General features: G+C 43.0%; 1 protein-coding gene across 1 annotated transcript in view; it reads right to left on the bottom strand.

The window, feature by feature from the left end:
- Window positions 1-16,532, bottom strand: part of LOC138288143 (transmembrane protein 116-like) — a 112,590-nt gene that overhangs the window by 55,098 nt on the left and 40,960 nt on the right. The window contains exons 3-4 of the mRNA XM_069229419.1: window positions 3,389-3,452; window positions 1,962-2,102 (exon numbers count right to left, since the gene is read on the bottom strand). Of these exons, the coding sequence (XP_069085520.1) occupies window positions 1,962-2,102; window positions 3,389-3,452 (205 nt within the window). The remainder of the gene's footprint in view (window positions 1-1,961; window positions 2,103-3,388; window positions 3,453-16,532) is intronic.

The raw sequence follows: 16,532 nt of genomic DNA, 5'->3' as shown, positions 1-16,532 counted from the left end.
GTCATTGTTTTTGGAAGACCACTTTCAAGTTATCACCTTAAATCCATTTTGTTTTAAACACATCTCATGTGGGGTACCACACAGCGTGGCATTGAGCTCTATTCTGTTTAACATCTATGTTGCCCCTTTGGCTGCCTTGATTTGACACTTTTGCATCGACTTTTATTCTTATGCAGATGATTCTGTGTCTGGATGGCAACACAAATCACATTCAATCCAATTTTAAACAATGTATGCACAACATAGCCAACCATATGAAGATCAACTCCTGGATCACTGTTAAAACTGAATTATTGTTGGTTGGTCTTTGGTAATCACTATACCAGGGCCCACATCTAGTGGCCCACAGATCTGGGCTCTCCCCCTGTATCCTCTGCATGTGATTATGTTCAACAAACATTCTACTTTCAACGCACAATTAGAAAATATATCTACTACTTGCTTCGTCATGCTTCATGCCATAAAGAAAGTCGTACATTTTCTCTTGGCCAGCCACATTAAGACAATCATCCAATTGCTTATTGTTTTGCGTCTGAACTGCTGCAAATCTTTAAATCTTAATCCTCCTAATTTTCTAATCAACAGACTTGAGTGCAATCCTATGATTGAACAGAAAAGCTCACATTTCTACTCACCTGGACACTATTTACTGACTGCCTATCTACAGTAGATGCGTATTCAAAGCTCTACGTCTTAGTTACAAAGCTCTTTATGGTACCTCACCTGGCTATTTGTGTAAGATCTTTGCAAGTTACGCTCCCTCCAGGTCTCTACAAAACCAGACTGCCAATCTTGTGATTGTTCTGCGTTTTAACACAGGTGTTTGGGTGGCTGAGCACTCCATCTGGTCCTGTCAGTTTGGGAACCCTTGTCCCTGTGCTTGGGTTCCACCACCGGCCTAATACATTTCCGGAAATGTCTGAAAAATCACTTATTGAGACTGTCTGCTCGCTAGCCTTTTTTCCTCTCACTAAGTGACTGTTTTTAGGATAAAGCCAAGACACCTTTTTTGAGTACTTTGTGAAATATTGATTCCACATACGCTATTTAATCAATCAATCAATCAATCAAGGATTTATAGAGCGCACTAATCACCCGTTAGGGTCTCAAGGCGCTGGGGGGGAGCTACTGGTCGTAGAGCCATGTCTTGAGGCGTTTTCTGAATGTCAAGAGGTCTTGGGTCTGGTGAAGGTGGAGCGGTAGGGAGTTCCAGGTCTTGGCGGCTAGATGAGAGAAGGATCTTCCTCCAGCGGTGGTGCGGCGGATGCGGGGGATGGAGGCAAGGGCGAGGCTGGCGGAGCGAAGATTGCGGGTGGGGGTGTGGAAGGCGAGTCTGTCGTTGAGGTAGGCTGGGCCTGTGTTGTGGAGGGCCATGTGTGGGTGGATGAGGAGTTTGAAGGTGAAGGTCTCTGAGGTGGGGGGAAATGTGGTCACGGCGTGGGATGTCCAGAATGAGGCGGGCGGATGCGTTCTGGATTCTTTGCAGTTTTCTTAGGAGTTTGGTTGCTATTCCTGCATATAGGGCATTTCCGTAGTCCGTTGCCTCTGTTATCGATATCAAGTACCTCACTGCTGTATTAGTGAAGGAGTATGCCCCTTTTGCTTCATCAGTGATATGCCCTACATGCCGTACTGGTAACGCCAAGTGCTTCACTCGCTCTACCGATGATTGTACAAGCCTAAGTGGCTATGTAACCAATGTCACAAGTCCACTTGGCTATATCAGTACTACCATGTTCTCTATTCGCTCCATTAGTTTGACCATATGACTGTATCAGTAACGGTTCTTCCCCAATGTCAGTATTGGGGTTTCCACATGTCAATGCCTGTAGCATTGTTCTCATAAACCCATTGGTTATATCAGCAGCAGCACATACTCCACTGTCCATGTCAGACACGCCATGCACCCCTCCAGTTGGGTCAGGGTGGTCACACGCCCCACTGTTCATAGTAACACTCACCAGGGCCAGCATGATGCCGTATGTGCAGAAACTGTACGACCCAACGTAAAGCCTCTGTGGGAGGAGTTCAATGACTGCGGTGCTGACGAGGAAGAAGCCTGCCAGGAAGTCTGACAATGAAAGGATGAAGAGTGGCCGGACCTGGAGAATGACACAAAGGGTTACTGTCTGTACACTGGGGGTTTGAGCCACACAAGAATTGCACACTTTGGAATCTGTATTCATTAGTACAAAATTCTGCATAAACAAAAAGAAATGCTAAGTATACTAGTTAATCACAAATTCACATCGAACTTCAGGGACTTTTAGAATTCCAGCTAGCTTCAACTGCTGCCACTCAGTTTGGCCAAATAAGTTGATTCATCGCACCATCATGGTAAGAGCCCTCGGTAAACCTACCATCCTTTGGAATCTGCTCCAGTCAGGGGCTGAACAAGTATCTGTCCTCCCACTGTGTCCATTATTCCATGAGAGCAATGTTATCTGTCCTCTACTGCTTTCCCCTTCGCACCCTAATATCGCTCATCTCCATTGCTCCCTTTAGAGTATTCCCTTCACTTCAGCCGCCAGCCACTCTAGTATGTGATATACTCATCAGTCCCATTTTATATAGCTTTCCATTCCCCCTGATATCTCTCTCTTCTGTACCCCTGTCGGTATATGCCAATTCATTCCGCCCCTTGTTAGGAGCCCTTCATTGTTATTTGCTTTCTGGCCCTCCTCCCCCATTTATATATTTCCTCCTGGCACCTCCCCTCCTCTTACGGCAGCTTGGTATCTGTTCTCCACGTTGGGCTGTTCATATCTGCCCTACCACTGGCCTTTTGTTATATGCCCATTCCATACACCTACCACTTCAGTCCCTCTGGCATCTTCCTTAGCCCAACTTTTGTCATCTGCGTTGTTGGTTTTGTTTTGATCAGGAGGCAGCAGACAGGGGGCACCCGGAAGTGAGAAGTACCAAAATACCACTACCCCTTGAGCAGGGGGTTGTGGGATTGATCTCAGGTACCCCAGCCAGCTCCTGGACCCGCTAGTTTCAATAAAGGCCCTACTTAAATTGCATGCCATATTTTTCTGGCCATTAATACTCCACTCCGCCCGCACTTGGTCTGTCTCTCTTCCTCTGGTTTAAATATGGAATGAACATTTGGGGTGCCAGAGGCTGCAGAGGTCCCCATCTGCTTACAAGGTGCCTTGCTGGAATGAAGCCGATAAGGTTTAAGGAGCTGATTTGGTTTAGCAGATGGGTTACTCTGTAACAAACGTGATGTGTATCCCGTCCAAGGTATTACAATTCTCATTGGATATAATGGGATGGTAATACGGTAAACAGGATATCCGTCACGTTTGAGACAGAGTAATCGCATCCGCCACACTCTATATCTGGCCCTAAGTCTTAAACTAGTTCTCACTTTGACACTCACCTCGACTTTGAAGCATTTCTTCTTTGCGAGAGACACCGCGATTACAGATCCACTGCCAATGAGACTGGAGGGAAACACAGAGAGAGGTCATGAGGTACCACACGTGGTTCAATAAGGCGCAGGGCTGCACACGCTCATGCACACACTGAAACACAGGCAGGTCAGCACATTCACTCATAAAGGACACATGTATGCACACTCATGCATGAAGAATCCCTTCTTCTACTAAACGCCTACAAGGCATTTGCACACTGATTCACGAATAATGGCATGCATTTGCATCAATTCATAATCATGTTATGTCTACGGACACATAGTTGTCATGCACATCCATTTATTAAAAATGCATGGCTGCCCACGTGTAAGCACGTGTGGCATCTTAATTACATAAACATGCTGTAACAGTTTTAATGAAAACGCATAATTGTATTAGAGCGGTTTTATTAACATAATGATTTTGAGCTATTCTGTTGAGAAGCTGTGTTTATTTTAACATTGGATAATTTAGGCCTCAATTTCTCAAAGTTGCTGCCTGTCATTAACTTATTCTTTAAAGCAGTCATCATTCTGTCCCTCCCACAATGTGCATCCAGCGTTTATTATGGGGCATATGTACAAAAAAGTGGTGCATCAGTCCTTGCGCTGCCCCGGCCCTACCTAACAACACCATGGTTGTGCCGTATTTACAATACGGTGCACCATGGCGGTCGTTAGGACAAAAGTGGCAACAATTTGACGCTACTGTGGCTCTTTGCTGCACTAGCATCAAAAATGTTGACGTTAGTGCAGCAAAGCACAGGGCGGCCCATTGTTTAAAATGATGGATAATATGGCGCAGTGAAATGTTGTAAATTTCACTGTGCCATTTTTTTGGGCCTCCCTGCATCGGAACGCCCCCGTGCATGCATTATGCCCGGCACAGGCATAATGCGATGCAAGGGTTTACAAAGTGGTGCAAAGCAAGCGTTGCTCCACTTTGTAAATATGGTGCAGTAGAAAGACCTCCTTAGAGAGCTGCCTTAGTGTAAAAAAATGATGCTAGGGCAGCGTAAGGTGGCACTAGGGGCTTGTCAATATGCCCCTATGTAACCAATGTTATGAGCACAACGTCATTCTCTCATATACAATGTGACGCTTTGTTCTCAAGCCTTGTTTTCATGCTGTGCTATCACAGTGAATACTTTCCTGAGGTCTCCTCTAAAGGGGTCACAATGTGATTCTCATGAGAACTTAACCTTGACTTGTATCTGAATTTGTACTAAGTAAAATGTCACAAAGCACTGTGGATGAGAACCACATTATATTAATCTGTGGGACCGTGCTGACAAATGTGTTTTTTAAAACTGTATCCTTCTATTTTTAACATGATTGGGTGAGATTTTTGGGCCCTTGCTCATTCACAATATGGACCATAATATATTTTACCTTATAAAATAAGCTTTACCCAGAGGTGGTTCAGTCTTCCTTAATCTTTATAAGGAGACACTGTCAGTGTGATCTCTAATTTATGAGTTATTTACTCTTTTCTGTTATTTCATGATTTGTTTTTTATTCCGAACTTCATGCTTTTACATGACAAATAACAACTGATCTTTTGTCATTTATTTTGCTGTCTGTAATGCCTTCAATCTTTCAATAAACTTTCATAGTTTTCATTACAATATTTGTCAGTCTTTATTGTGTAACCTAATGTCCTTTTAATAAACTATGAAATGCTATTTTATGTTGAGCTGTTTGAATGACCAGATTCAGAAAGGAGCAACAAAAGCATATTCGGTTCACCGTAGCGTTTAATAACAGGCAAAAGGGTCCACTTGCTGGTAGTGGAGGATGGTTACAACTGGATCTGGATAGGTTAAATGGAAGGATTGTTATGCTTTAGTAAATTAGAGCCCCCACTAAATTGTCCCTGATTCCTTCCACACTTCTGAATTGCAGTGGTTCTGTGTGGCCTAATGGCAATGTTCCAGTGTTCCTGAAGCTGATTCGTGAATTTAGGAGAAATAAGTATAAGTACGGTAATGCATTGTGGTAGATTGTGCCATTGAAAGCATTGCATTTTGTGCTGTGTATTGTGGGATTTATAGTTTGGGTTTCAATGTCAATGAGAAATATATGCAGGTTGAGAATGCTTTGCTAATGCAGCTTTAATTTGGGGCATAGTGGGGACGTTGGTTATTGTGATTTTGATGCTTTTGTCACATAGGGATTTACTAAAGGCACCCCAACTGTGGACAGGGGAACAGTTTTTCTTCAATTAAAAAATTATGGACACGTCATGACCCAGAGATCCTGCCTACTTTGGCCTCTGTGTGAAAACATCTACACATGCAAATTGGTGCATGCATGAATACACATGCCTCCATGTTTGAATACACATGGCTGAATGTTTGTAAAGACATTCACGCACAAACATACCCATATACACATAGCCACTTGTACTTGCACGCTTAAGAAAACTCAAATTAATGCACAGACAAATCCACACAAACCCATGACTTTATTTACATGAAGAATCACACCCACAAATGTGTGCATAAGACTACTTACCCCACTGATTCATGGGGTTATATCACCGGTGTAATCGGAAATGTGGGACACTGGTTATTACAAGACAGACCCGAATATTTGGTGTTTTTTTTTTATCTGAGTGTGCCGTCAGTAGAGCCCTGTGGTTTGTACACTTGTGTTGTGATCAGTTATTACTAAACCCCTTCGATGCTTCAGACGGGTAGGAGCTGTCCACTGCATCAGTGCTCATGTGCATCGCACGGCTCCCGGCCATCTGTCATAGATGGGACTGGAAATCCCTCTGGGTTCCCTGGCAAAGAAACAGGCTCAGGAGGTGGGGGAACGTTTCCCCACCTCCTGATGCTGTTTCTGTGTTTTCAAGGAAATTATATCAGCGCGCACAGTGCGCTGGTGTCATTTCCCTGAAAACGAAAGTGAAATGAGCCAATCGGCTCATTTCACTTTCTCTGCATCAATGCTAGTGGGATTATCTCAGCCCCCCGAGCACCAATCCAGATGGGAGAGGTATTGTTGCTCCCCCAATATTTTTATTGTGCAATTCAGTCTTTCTGACACCCCCCCTCCCTGGAGGTGCGGGGGCAGAAAAGGGCACAAAGGATTTTTTTATTTAATTAGAGTAGGGATAGGGGTGGGCCATGATGGCCTTGTCAATACCAAAATACCATCAATCAAAAATAATAGCCACAGAGTTTCTGCCCCCCCCCCCCTACCAAGGGCGGCAGATGGGAGCAATAGTCCCTGATCTCCCCCCCAGGGGAGAACAGAAAGCCCACTAGACACCAGGGATTCTTTTTTTTTATTAGTGTAAGGGTGGGAGCTGCCCAGTATAGGCATGGCAATGCCTTCACCCTAAAAAAAAATGGGCACAGTCATTCTGTCCCCCTTGGGGGGCAGTTGGGGGCGGTAGCTCCTGATCTGCCCTCGGGGGGGAGAAGGCCTACTAGGCACCAGGGACTATTACAGGTGGGGCTGCCCAGAATGGGCATGGCAATGCTCTCGTCACCCAAAATTAGCACATTCTTTCTATCCCCTCTGCTGGCTAAAGCGGTTCATCCCAATGGCAAGGAAAAGGAGATTTGACTCTTTTGGGAGTTGATTTCACATATGGGCCAGCAGAGCCTGACTAACTCCCACTACAGTCCCATTTGCAATAGTGAGCGGCTGCACTTTTTGGGCTTGGGTAAGCTGCTACCTGGAAAAACCTGCAAACAAATTGGTAGTAGTAGTATATAGACTGTATATCCCATACAAGACACAAGTATAGGGTCGATACAAACAAGCAGCAAGAGTTATAAAGTAGGTGCTGTTGTGTTATAGGGCAGTGGTTCCCAACCTGTGGTCCGAGGACCCCTGGGGATCCGTGAAGCCTCCTCAGAGGGTCCACGACTGCTTAGAAAATTAAATAACTAACAGATTAGGTGCCCAGCTTTCAGTAATGACTCAGTGGGGGGTCCCCGGATTCCAATTGATGATTCAGTGGGGGTCCACAGAATTCAAAATGTTGGGAACCACTGGTATAGGGTATTCTGCTACCAAAGATACCTATGAGAATGAGCCAAAGCCGATTAACCACCTATAAGTAGAAACAAAATAATACCACAGCACACTCAACAAGTAATGCAATAGTGCACATGCCAGTCTTAGTCAAATAAAGTTCTGTAGACCAAAGTTCCAAGATTTGCTTTGAAGATTTATTGAAAGCCAAGTACTGCTGCATGTATTCTTCTGAATATATCAGGTTCCAAAAAACAGCCAACACATCACATATGGTGACTTTCTCAAGGCTGCAGATATGCAAACAAATAAAAATCTCACTTACAAAAGGAAGAAATACATGAAGAGGGATAAGAACGTTAAAAAGTTTGAGATATCATGTAAATATATCCCACATGGGTTATTCGTTTTCACACTACCCATGAACAGTCTCATATAGAACGATATAGAGTAATAGAATTATTTTATTCAAAATAGCTAAAAAGCCAGTCGTGATAGAGAAGATAAAACTGTGAAGGAAATGAGATAAAGAAAATAATAAGAGATGTGACAAACAGGGGTCAGACACCATATGTTAGTAAGATTATAGAGTGGTTGAAATATGGGAGAGACCACCAACACCCCTTTTGATAAGCCGTAGTGGTGACCTAAAGAGCACAAAACAATAGATTCCTAGAATAGTAGTGGAGGGACATAGAAGTTACATAAAAAAATCCAATGTAGTGAAATCCAATATAACTCCACAATTTAAGTCAAGCTATAGAATAAACATAAAGCATAATTAATATGGCCAGGACATATATGTCATTGACGTTAAATACTGGTCTAAAAGATACAAATCTGCGTGAAACTAATAATGGGGCCTTGGAGTGTACAGGGGCGCAGAAAGTAACATATGCTATGGTGTGTATGTCAGCAATGCTGCTGGAAAGGTAGTTCAATAGTAATCAGAGTTGAAACAGTCTGTAACAAGAAATAATACTCGATGGACAAGGTAACCAAAGCATCATCATATAGAATAAACAACACCCAAGTTATGGCATGGTATACAATGTAAGATTGCTAATTTAAAATAACAAAAAATATGTCCACATGGAAAGTATAGTCCACAATGCCACACATGCAGTCCATTAAGTCTCGCAGTGTGAAATTAATATCGTAAATTGTGAAAATCGTATAACTGAGGCAAGAAAACACGAAGTCATTGGAGTGCCACCATGCACAAAAGTCTTACCACCCAGTGGCGTAGCGTGGGTTGTCAGCACCCGGCGCAAGGCAAGTAATTTGCGCCCCCTAACCCGGGGCAAGGCAAGTAATTTGCGCCCCCTAACCCGTGGATTTAGTCTCTTCCAAGATGTTGCGCCCGGTGCGGCCGGCCCCCCTTGCACCCCCCACGCTGCGCCACTGCTACCACCCCGATCATAAATCGACCATGCTGTATTTAAAAGGCGGCCACATCTACCAGGTGGAAAAACCCAAAACCACCTTTTTGGAAGAACTTCCAGTAACACGTCATCAATCGGTAATATGGTACAGTGGAGTAGGCTGTCATAAGCCAAGGCCTGTAGTACACAAAACCAAGGTCATTACAATCCTTGCATAACCATAGTCGATAAAGCAGTAGCCTAAACGAATCCGAGTAAAAATGTTAACCAAAGAATACCGCCAATGTAAAGGAAAGGCGCCTTACCATGGAATCACGCGGAAAAGATGGCGTCCTGTGTTCAGAATAGAATTAAACCCCCAAGCATACCACGAGTTCACATACCGACCGGTCATCAATATAGAAAGCGGTTCCAGAAAAAGTAGGTGCAATATGAGACCAGGCGGGACATATTAGCAAAGTCGGAAACGTTTGTAAATGTGACGCTGTGCATGTTAGAATGAAAACACCAGGTAATAAAAACCAACTGACCCAAGCAAAGCACACACATATGATCCAACGTCTTAAGCAAACTTGGTCAGAAAGACAGACCTGTGCTCACACACGAAGTAAAATAAGGAGAAATAAGATAGTAATGCAAAAACACAGCATCCCAGTCCCAAACAGTATTGCACCTCTCAAGCTGTGTACAATACAGTCCATGTTCACCCGGTCATTTCTCAGCTGCATATACAGTGAGAGTAGACCCAAATATTCCAGGAAAAGTTGAACACTGTATAGTATAAGTATTAGATCTGGAATATCGTTGGGTGCCAAACAAGCAACGGCAAGAACTTATTAGAATGATGCTACACCTGTGTTTAAAAATAGACATCAATTAAGAGGAGGATGTGAAGAGTAAGAATTCAAGTTCAAAGAGCACATAATAATAGTGACAAATATTCATAAAAGGCAGATAAAATGGCAGTCATAACAATACAAGTGTATCAATACGTTTCCAAAACATTTATGATCATTGTCGCTCAAGGCAGATAACAGCATTATGAACAACCCGCAATAACAGTGTGGAAGGCTGGGGCTGACATATGGATGTACACTACTGACGATATATATATATATATATATATATATATATATATATATATATACTGTATATATCTTACAGCACATCGGATAGCATCCTAAAAACACATGCTCTGATGCCACCTAGATTGACATAAACGTATTCCTCTTGAAATTAAGTTATCTCATAGTCAGAACCAATTAATACCATAAGTATTACATTTACCATGTTAGTCAGTTTGTGATGCCTTGAAATTGCTCAGTAAGGAACAAATGGAGTTCCCGATCTGCATTAAGGCCCATGTCAACTACCCGCAACTTATTACTCCACTTGGTCTACAGCTTCCTAAGTGTGAGTGCCCTATCTCCACCTCTTGGCCTAGCCCCCACGTGCAGTGCCATGAAAACCAATGTTAATGATCTCTGATCTGTGTGTTGCTCATTGTAATGAACTGCTAAAGGGTAATCCGCATTGCAATTCCTAATCGCTCGGATATGTTCCTGCATTCTTTCCCTATGGGGGCGTATAGTGCGGTCCACATATATCTGCTGACAGTGACGTACAAAGCAATAGACTACAAATATAGTGTTGCTGTTTATGAAGCTGTGGTGCACACGTTCAGTATTATATTGAAATGGGGTGCACTTCTCCTTGGCATACTGGCACATGTAGCAGTTGGAACATTTATAGAAACGTTCCGGTCGAGGGGGCAGCCAATAATACCAAGTGTACTAGGTGGTTTAAAGGTGTGCGTGGGGCAGAGACGGTCCCTAAGAGTTCTTCCTCTACAATATGTAATAAGCGGATTGGTTGTTATAAGTTTAGACAGAGTCCCATCTAATTTCAAAAGATGCCAATGTCTCTATAAAATCTTATAAACATTGTGGCTTTGTGAATTGAATCTGGTGATCAGTGTCAATCTGTGGGCAAGTGATTTCTTACATTTATGTTCTCTGAGGAGAGAGTGGGGTTCAGTCCTGATAATCTTTTTCCTAGCTCCAGTGAGCGTATGCTCACTGTAGCCCCTCCGCCTGAAGCGAAACTCAAGTATCTTTAGTTTCTGTGTAAAAACGTGGTCATTTCTACAATTCCGGCTGAGTCTAGGCATCTCCCCAAGAGGGATGCCTTGTATCTGTGACTTGGGATGTGCACTATGAACATTCAATATAGCATTGCATGCCGTGGGTTTTCTATATAATCTGGAAGCAATCCTGTTGTCGTCCACAAATAGTATAACATCTAGGAATTCTATTGAGTATGGATTGACATGATGTGTGAATTTAAGATTATAGTCGTTGTGATTGAGATGTGTAACCAGATCTTCAAGAAGAGTCAGGTCACCAGTCCAGATAACAAAAATATCATCAATGTGTTCTATAATCTCAGATGGGCCTAAGGTCCATAGATGTAACTTTTCAAAGTTGCCTATGTAAATATGGGGGAGATGACTAGACTCAGAAGGAATTTTAGTAGTGACCAGGCTTTTACAAAGGGGCTTTCCCCACCTGTGCTGATAACTACTCTGCCCAACTTGCGTGGCTGGGCCTAGTGCCAGCAACAGAAACGGATCAAACTGAGGTCAGCAGGTGCTCCACGCAAGCACTCCCATTGTCCTTAGTATAACCCATTCCTTTTGCAGCACTAGACCTAGCCACATAGGTGGGGCAGCGTTTTTATTGGCACAGGTGGGGCAATCCAGGGTGGTAGGAATGTTGTGAATTCCTGCAGATTCCAGACGTGATAATCACAGAAATGTAAGGAAAACTGGTGATTTCAGGAAAAGATTGAGGTTTGCTGGACATTGGAGTAAGAAAACCTAAAGGAATCCATGAAAGTCACACCGTCCTGGATCCCCCTAGGTGTCTAACTTTAAAAAATGTACAGGTTAGCTAGGTTTCCCTAGGTGCTAGCTGAGGTAGGGTCCAAAATCTAGAGCTACCCACATCGGAAAAAGAGGGTCTGTTTTCGGTGGAAGAATGTGCTGCATATATGTTGTGTTTTGGGCTGTTTCCTGTTGTGGGCAGTAGGTCTACCCACACAACTAAGGTACCATTTTTATCTGGAGACTTGGGGAAATGCTGGGTAGAAGGACGTTTGTGGCTCTCCACAGTTTCCAGAACTTTCCATCACAGAAATGTGAGGAAAATGTAGGTTTTTTTCTCACTGTTTGAGGTTTGCAAGGGATTCTAAGTTTTAAAAAAAATTGTAGAGAGCCATATAAATCAGCCGACTCTGGATTTCCCTTGGTGCCTAGTTTTCAAAAATGTACAGGCTGGCTAGGTATCCCTATGTGCCAGCTGAGCTAGGGTCCAAAATCTAGAGCTACCCACATCGGAAAAAGAGGGTCAGTTTTCGGTGGAAAAGTGCACTGCATACATGTTGTGGTTTGGGATGCTTTCTGTTGGGGGCACTGGGTCTACCAACACACAGAGGTACCATTTTTATCGGGGGATTTGGGGGAATGCTGGGTGGAGGAAAGTTTGTGTCTCTCCACAGTTTCTAGAACTTTCCATCACAGAAATGTGGGGAAGATGTGTTTTTTCTCTTCAAAGTTTGAGATTTGCAAGGAATTCTGGGTAAAAAAAAAACTTAGGGAGAGCCACGCAAGTCAGCCCACCCTAGATAGACCTATGTGTCTAGTTTTCAAAAATGTAAAAGTTGGCTAGTTTTCCTAGGTGGCGGCTGAGCTGGGGTCCAAAGTCTAGAGCTCTCACATCAGAAAAAGAGGGTCAGTTTTCGGTGGAAAAATGTGCCGCATACATGTTGTGTTTTGAGCCGTTTCCTGTTGCGGGCACTAGGTCCACCCACACAAGTGAGGTACTATTTTTATTGGGAAGCTTGGGGGAATGTCGAGTGAAAGGAAGTTTGCGGCTCCCCAGTTTCCAGAGCTTTCCATCACAGAAATGTGATGAAAATGTGTTTTTAGACACATTTTGTGGTTTGCAAGGGATTCTGGGTAACAGAACCTGGTGAGAACAACACAAGTTGCCCCATCCCATTCCCCTAGGGGTGTAGATTTTAAAAAAAGTACAGGTTTGCTAGGTTTCCCTATGTGCTTGCTGAGCTAGAGCCCAAAATCCACAGCTAGGCACACTGCAAAAAAGGTTCAGCTTTTAGTGAACAAATGTGCTGTGTCCATGTTGCGTTTTGGGCCGTTTCCTGATGCGGGCACTAGGCCTACCCACACAAGTGAGGTGCCATGTTTATCGGGAAACTGAGGGGAACACAGAATAGTAGAACAAGTGTTATTACCAATTGTCTTCCTCTGCATTTGAAACCTTCCAAATGTAAGACAGTGTGTAAGAGAGAAGTCATTTTGAGAAATGCTCTCTAATTCGCATGCTAGTATAGATATCCACAAGTTCAGAGATGTGCAAATAACCACTGCTTCTAAACTCCATATATAGTGCTCATTTCAGAAATCCATAAGTTTCCTTGATACCTATTCCTTACTGTTTATATTTTACAATGAATTACTGTATACCTGGTACACAATGAAAAACCACTGCAAGGTGCAACTCAAATATTGGCTCTGGGTTGGGTCCAGCAGAGGTAACAGTATACTGCTTTTGAAAATCTGCCATAGTTAGAAGAAGTTACAGAAGAAATCGTAGACACAAATGGCAGTTTTTTTAACTCATTTGAAATATTTTGTTATTTAACTGTTACGTTCTATAAGGAAACATTGAAGAGTGTACACAAATAAGCCCTTGCTGAATTCAGAATTTTGTCTACTTTTCAGAAATGTACAGCTTTCCGGGATACGCCATTGGTTTCACACTCATTTCTACACTAACTGGAAGGAGGTTAAAAGCACAAAAAAATAGGGAAAATGTGCGATGTCCCAGTTAAAGGCCAGAGCTGTGCTGGAAAGTTTAATTTTCTGATTCACGTCTGCCTGTTCCTAAAAGCTGGGAAGATGGTTATTGTAGCACCACAGACCCTTCGTTGATACCCTTTGCAGGTAAAAAAAAAACATTTGCTTTCTTCTGCAGAACATTTCCCCCCCCCCAAAAAAACAAAATTTACCTGAATTTTGGCTAATTTCTTGGTCCCCTCTGTGGAATCCACAAACACTGGGCACCTTTAGAATCCCCAGGATGGTGGAAAAAAGGACGCAAACTTGGTGTGGATAGCTTATGTGGACAAAAAGTTATGGGGGCCTAAGCACAAACTACCCCAAATAGCCAAAAAAATTCTTAGCAGCAAAGGAGTTAAATGCTTAGGGCTGTTTATGCATCCAGTCAAAATGGGATCTATGAAGTGCAAGTAATCGTTGGATGTGTCTCCCATTGTATAGCTGAAGGTGTGCTCCCATACTGCCTTCCATGGTGCACATGATTAATCTCAAAGGTTCATAGAAGTAAAACTCCTATTCCGTACCATGTTTTTTAATCATTCAATGTATTCACATAAATCTTACATGAGTAATCACAACTGCATTCCAGTGAGTTTCATAACCCCTGCATAACAAGTGCAGTTTCTTGGGTTTCCAGTGAAACCAGGCAGAAACAGAATCCATATGTAGCCATTTATTGAAATCCTACTTTTAATTTATTAGAGGTATTTTGTATGTGCAAATTGAACATTAGATTGGCAGCAGAACGCTATACACAACAAGGGGTATAGTGAGATAGGTTAAGCATCGGATACTTACTGAGGTAAAGAGTCCAAGGATTATACTTTCAGATACTCGTCTTTCAGTGCTCATTGGTCAGTCGATGTGAGGGTGTAGAGTCTTCCCCAGCCCGGGAGCATACAAATGAATATGCCACACATAGAGCTCTGTAACAGGTGTCTTTATTCTTCAACATACTATTGAGCTCTGTACGCATTTCGTCTTAACTTTCATAATCACACCTTACCATCTCCCATGAGATTACGAATTTCCTGTCTGGAGTCCACCTAGGACTGTGAGGGTCCTAAAGTGCATGATATCAACGACTCTACAAATTTCACAGGTCCTAAGAGCACCTGCTGTAGGGACGCCCTTGGCATTCATATTTTTACATTCCTACTGAGTTGAAGGAGGAATGGACAATCTTTTTTGTGGGTGCAGTCCATTGCCACATCAGGGCACATAGCCAAAAAGTCATTTTTTTAGTTCTTTCCTTATTGGCTCTCTTTATCTCAAGATGGGCAATGATGAGAAGCAGATTGATCCTTGACCACCTAAGTTGACAAGAATGTTGGTAAGATAGGTCAGTTTGCTAGTGGTGAGGCCTTGTAGGTAATTCAGCAGATTTACATTTGATGGAAGTTGGCAGAACCAGTGCAGATTTGTGATGATGAGTTGATGAGGCTAAATCTTCTGTGGGCATTGATTAGACAGGTAGCAACATAGACAGCAGTCTTTCTACTTTGGAAATGAGTGGCTCTGGTAACACTAGAGTCACCAATATTCTGCATTGGGTGACCTGTGATCTTATAAGAGCACTCAATAAATATGCTATAGCAAATTAAAAGATGTCCCCGTCAGATATTATGATGTCTTGCGGATGAATGGGTTTTATATTATTATTTTTTAACAACTATATTTAGCATTTTTATGGATCAAATCTGTTTATATATTTAGCATTTTTAAAGAAGAACAAGTCACATTTAGCAGCTTCGTTCGATACATGTTATGTAAGTGCAAATGACAGGTAAGGGGAAGTTGCCACTCCCCACCCCCATGGGCCATATTAGCGTAACTTCAAAGGAAAATTCTGTAGAAGTCCCCAAAAAAGCCTCCTTACAAGATCTTCGGTTCCTTCCATCTCCCACCAGAAACACAGGAAAACCTTTGGAGTAGCCATAACCACCGTAGCCATCATGAATGTCTTGTTACCTCTGACAGTGTGACAATGTAGATGCCGAATGGTCTGGGCATTGGCAAGTCAAGAAGAGTCATCTGCTGAATCTGAAGAGGAGAAGATCCATATGTCTGAGGTTTTTAGCATCTTGGGCATGGTGAGAAGTACACCCCCTGCCCTATTTTGACATCGATGTGTGTACCAAAGGGGCCCCATATGGCCTCAGACTTTGCCACTCTATCCCTAATGGTTACAGTAAGCTTTCCCATGGCATATAAGTTCCATAGCTTGGCCCACCACAGATTTAGATTGGTAGTGCAGGACTGCTTCCACATTTGTGCTATGCATAATAACGCTGCAAGAGGAGATGAGACAAAAACTGTCCCCGTTGAGTCATTGTGGGGAGGGTTCTCTCTGCGCCCAGATCACCCAGAAGGATCAGCACAGGATCTCAAGGAAGTATTACATTAGTTATACTGTGTATACTATGTAGGACCTCCTCCCAAAAAGTTTGGATCGTTGGGCAAGATCACCAGTTATGCAAGAACATGCCTTGCTCCCCAAACCTCATCGAGCAAGAGTCTGGGCTCCCAAACATTCTGTGTAGCCATACTGGAGTCAAATGAAGTTCATTTTAAGGCAATTAAGCCTGTCCACCCGAGAGATTTCAAACTTGCCCCAGCGATAGAGGTCTTTGAATAAAGCAGTAAGCAACAGGGGAATGTTGCCTTGATATAAATCTGCTGTGTGTGATGTAAGATGGATGCCCAAATAAGTAATGTTAGAATTGGACCATTGGGACCCAGCCGCCTGAACAGGTCTCTCGAGGCTGCCGTGCAGGTCGGCTACTCCCATACCCCAGGAATTAGTCAAGTT

The sequence above is a fragment of the Pleurodeles waltl genome, chromosome 4_1 (genome assembly GCF_031143425.1).
Source record: "Pleurodeles waltl isolate 20211129_DDA chromosome 4_1, aPleWal1.hap1.20221129, whole genome shotgun sequence".
NCBI lineage: Eukaryota > Metazoa > Chordata > Amphibia > Caudata > Salamandridae > Pleurodeles > Pleurodeles waltl.
Note: the sequence above shows the minus strand (reverse complement) of the source record. Positions and strands in the feature narration are given on the sequence as shown.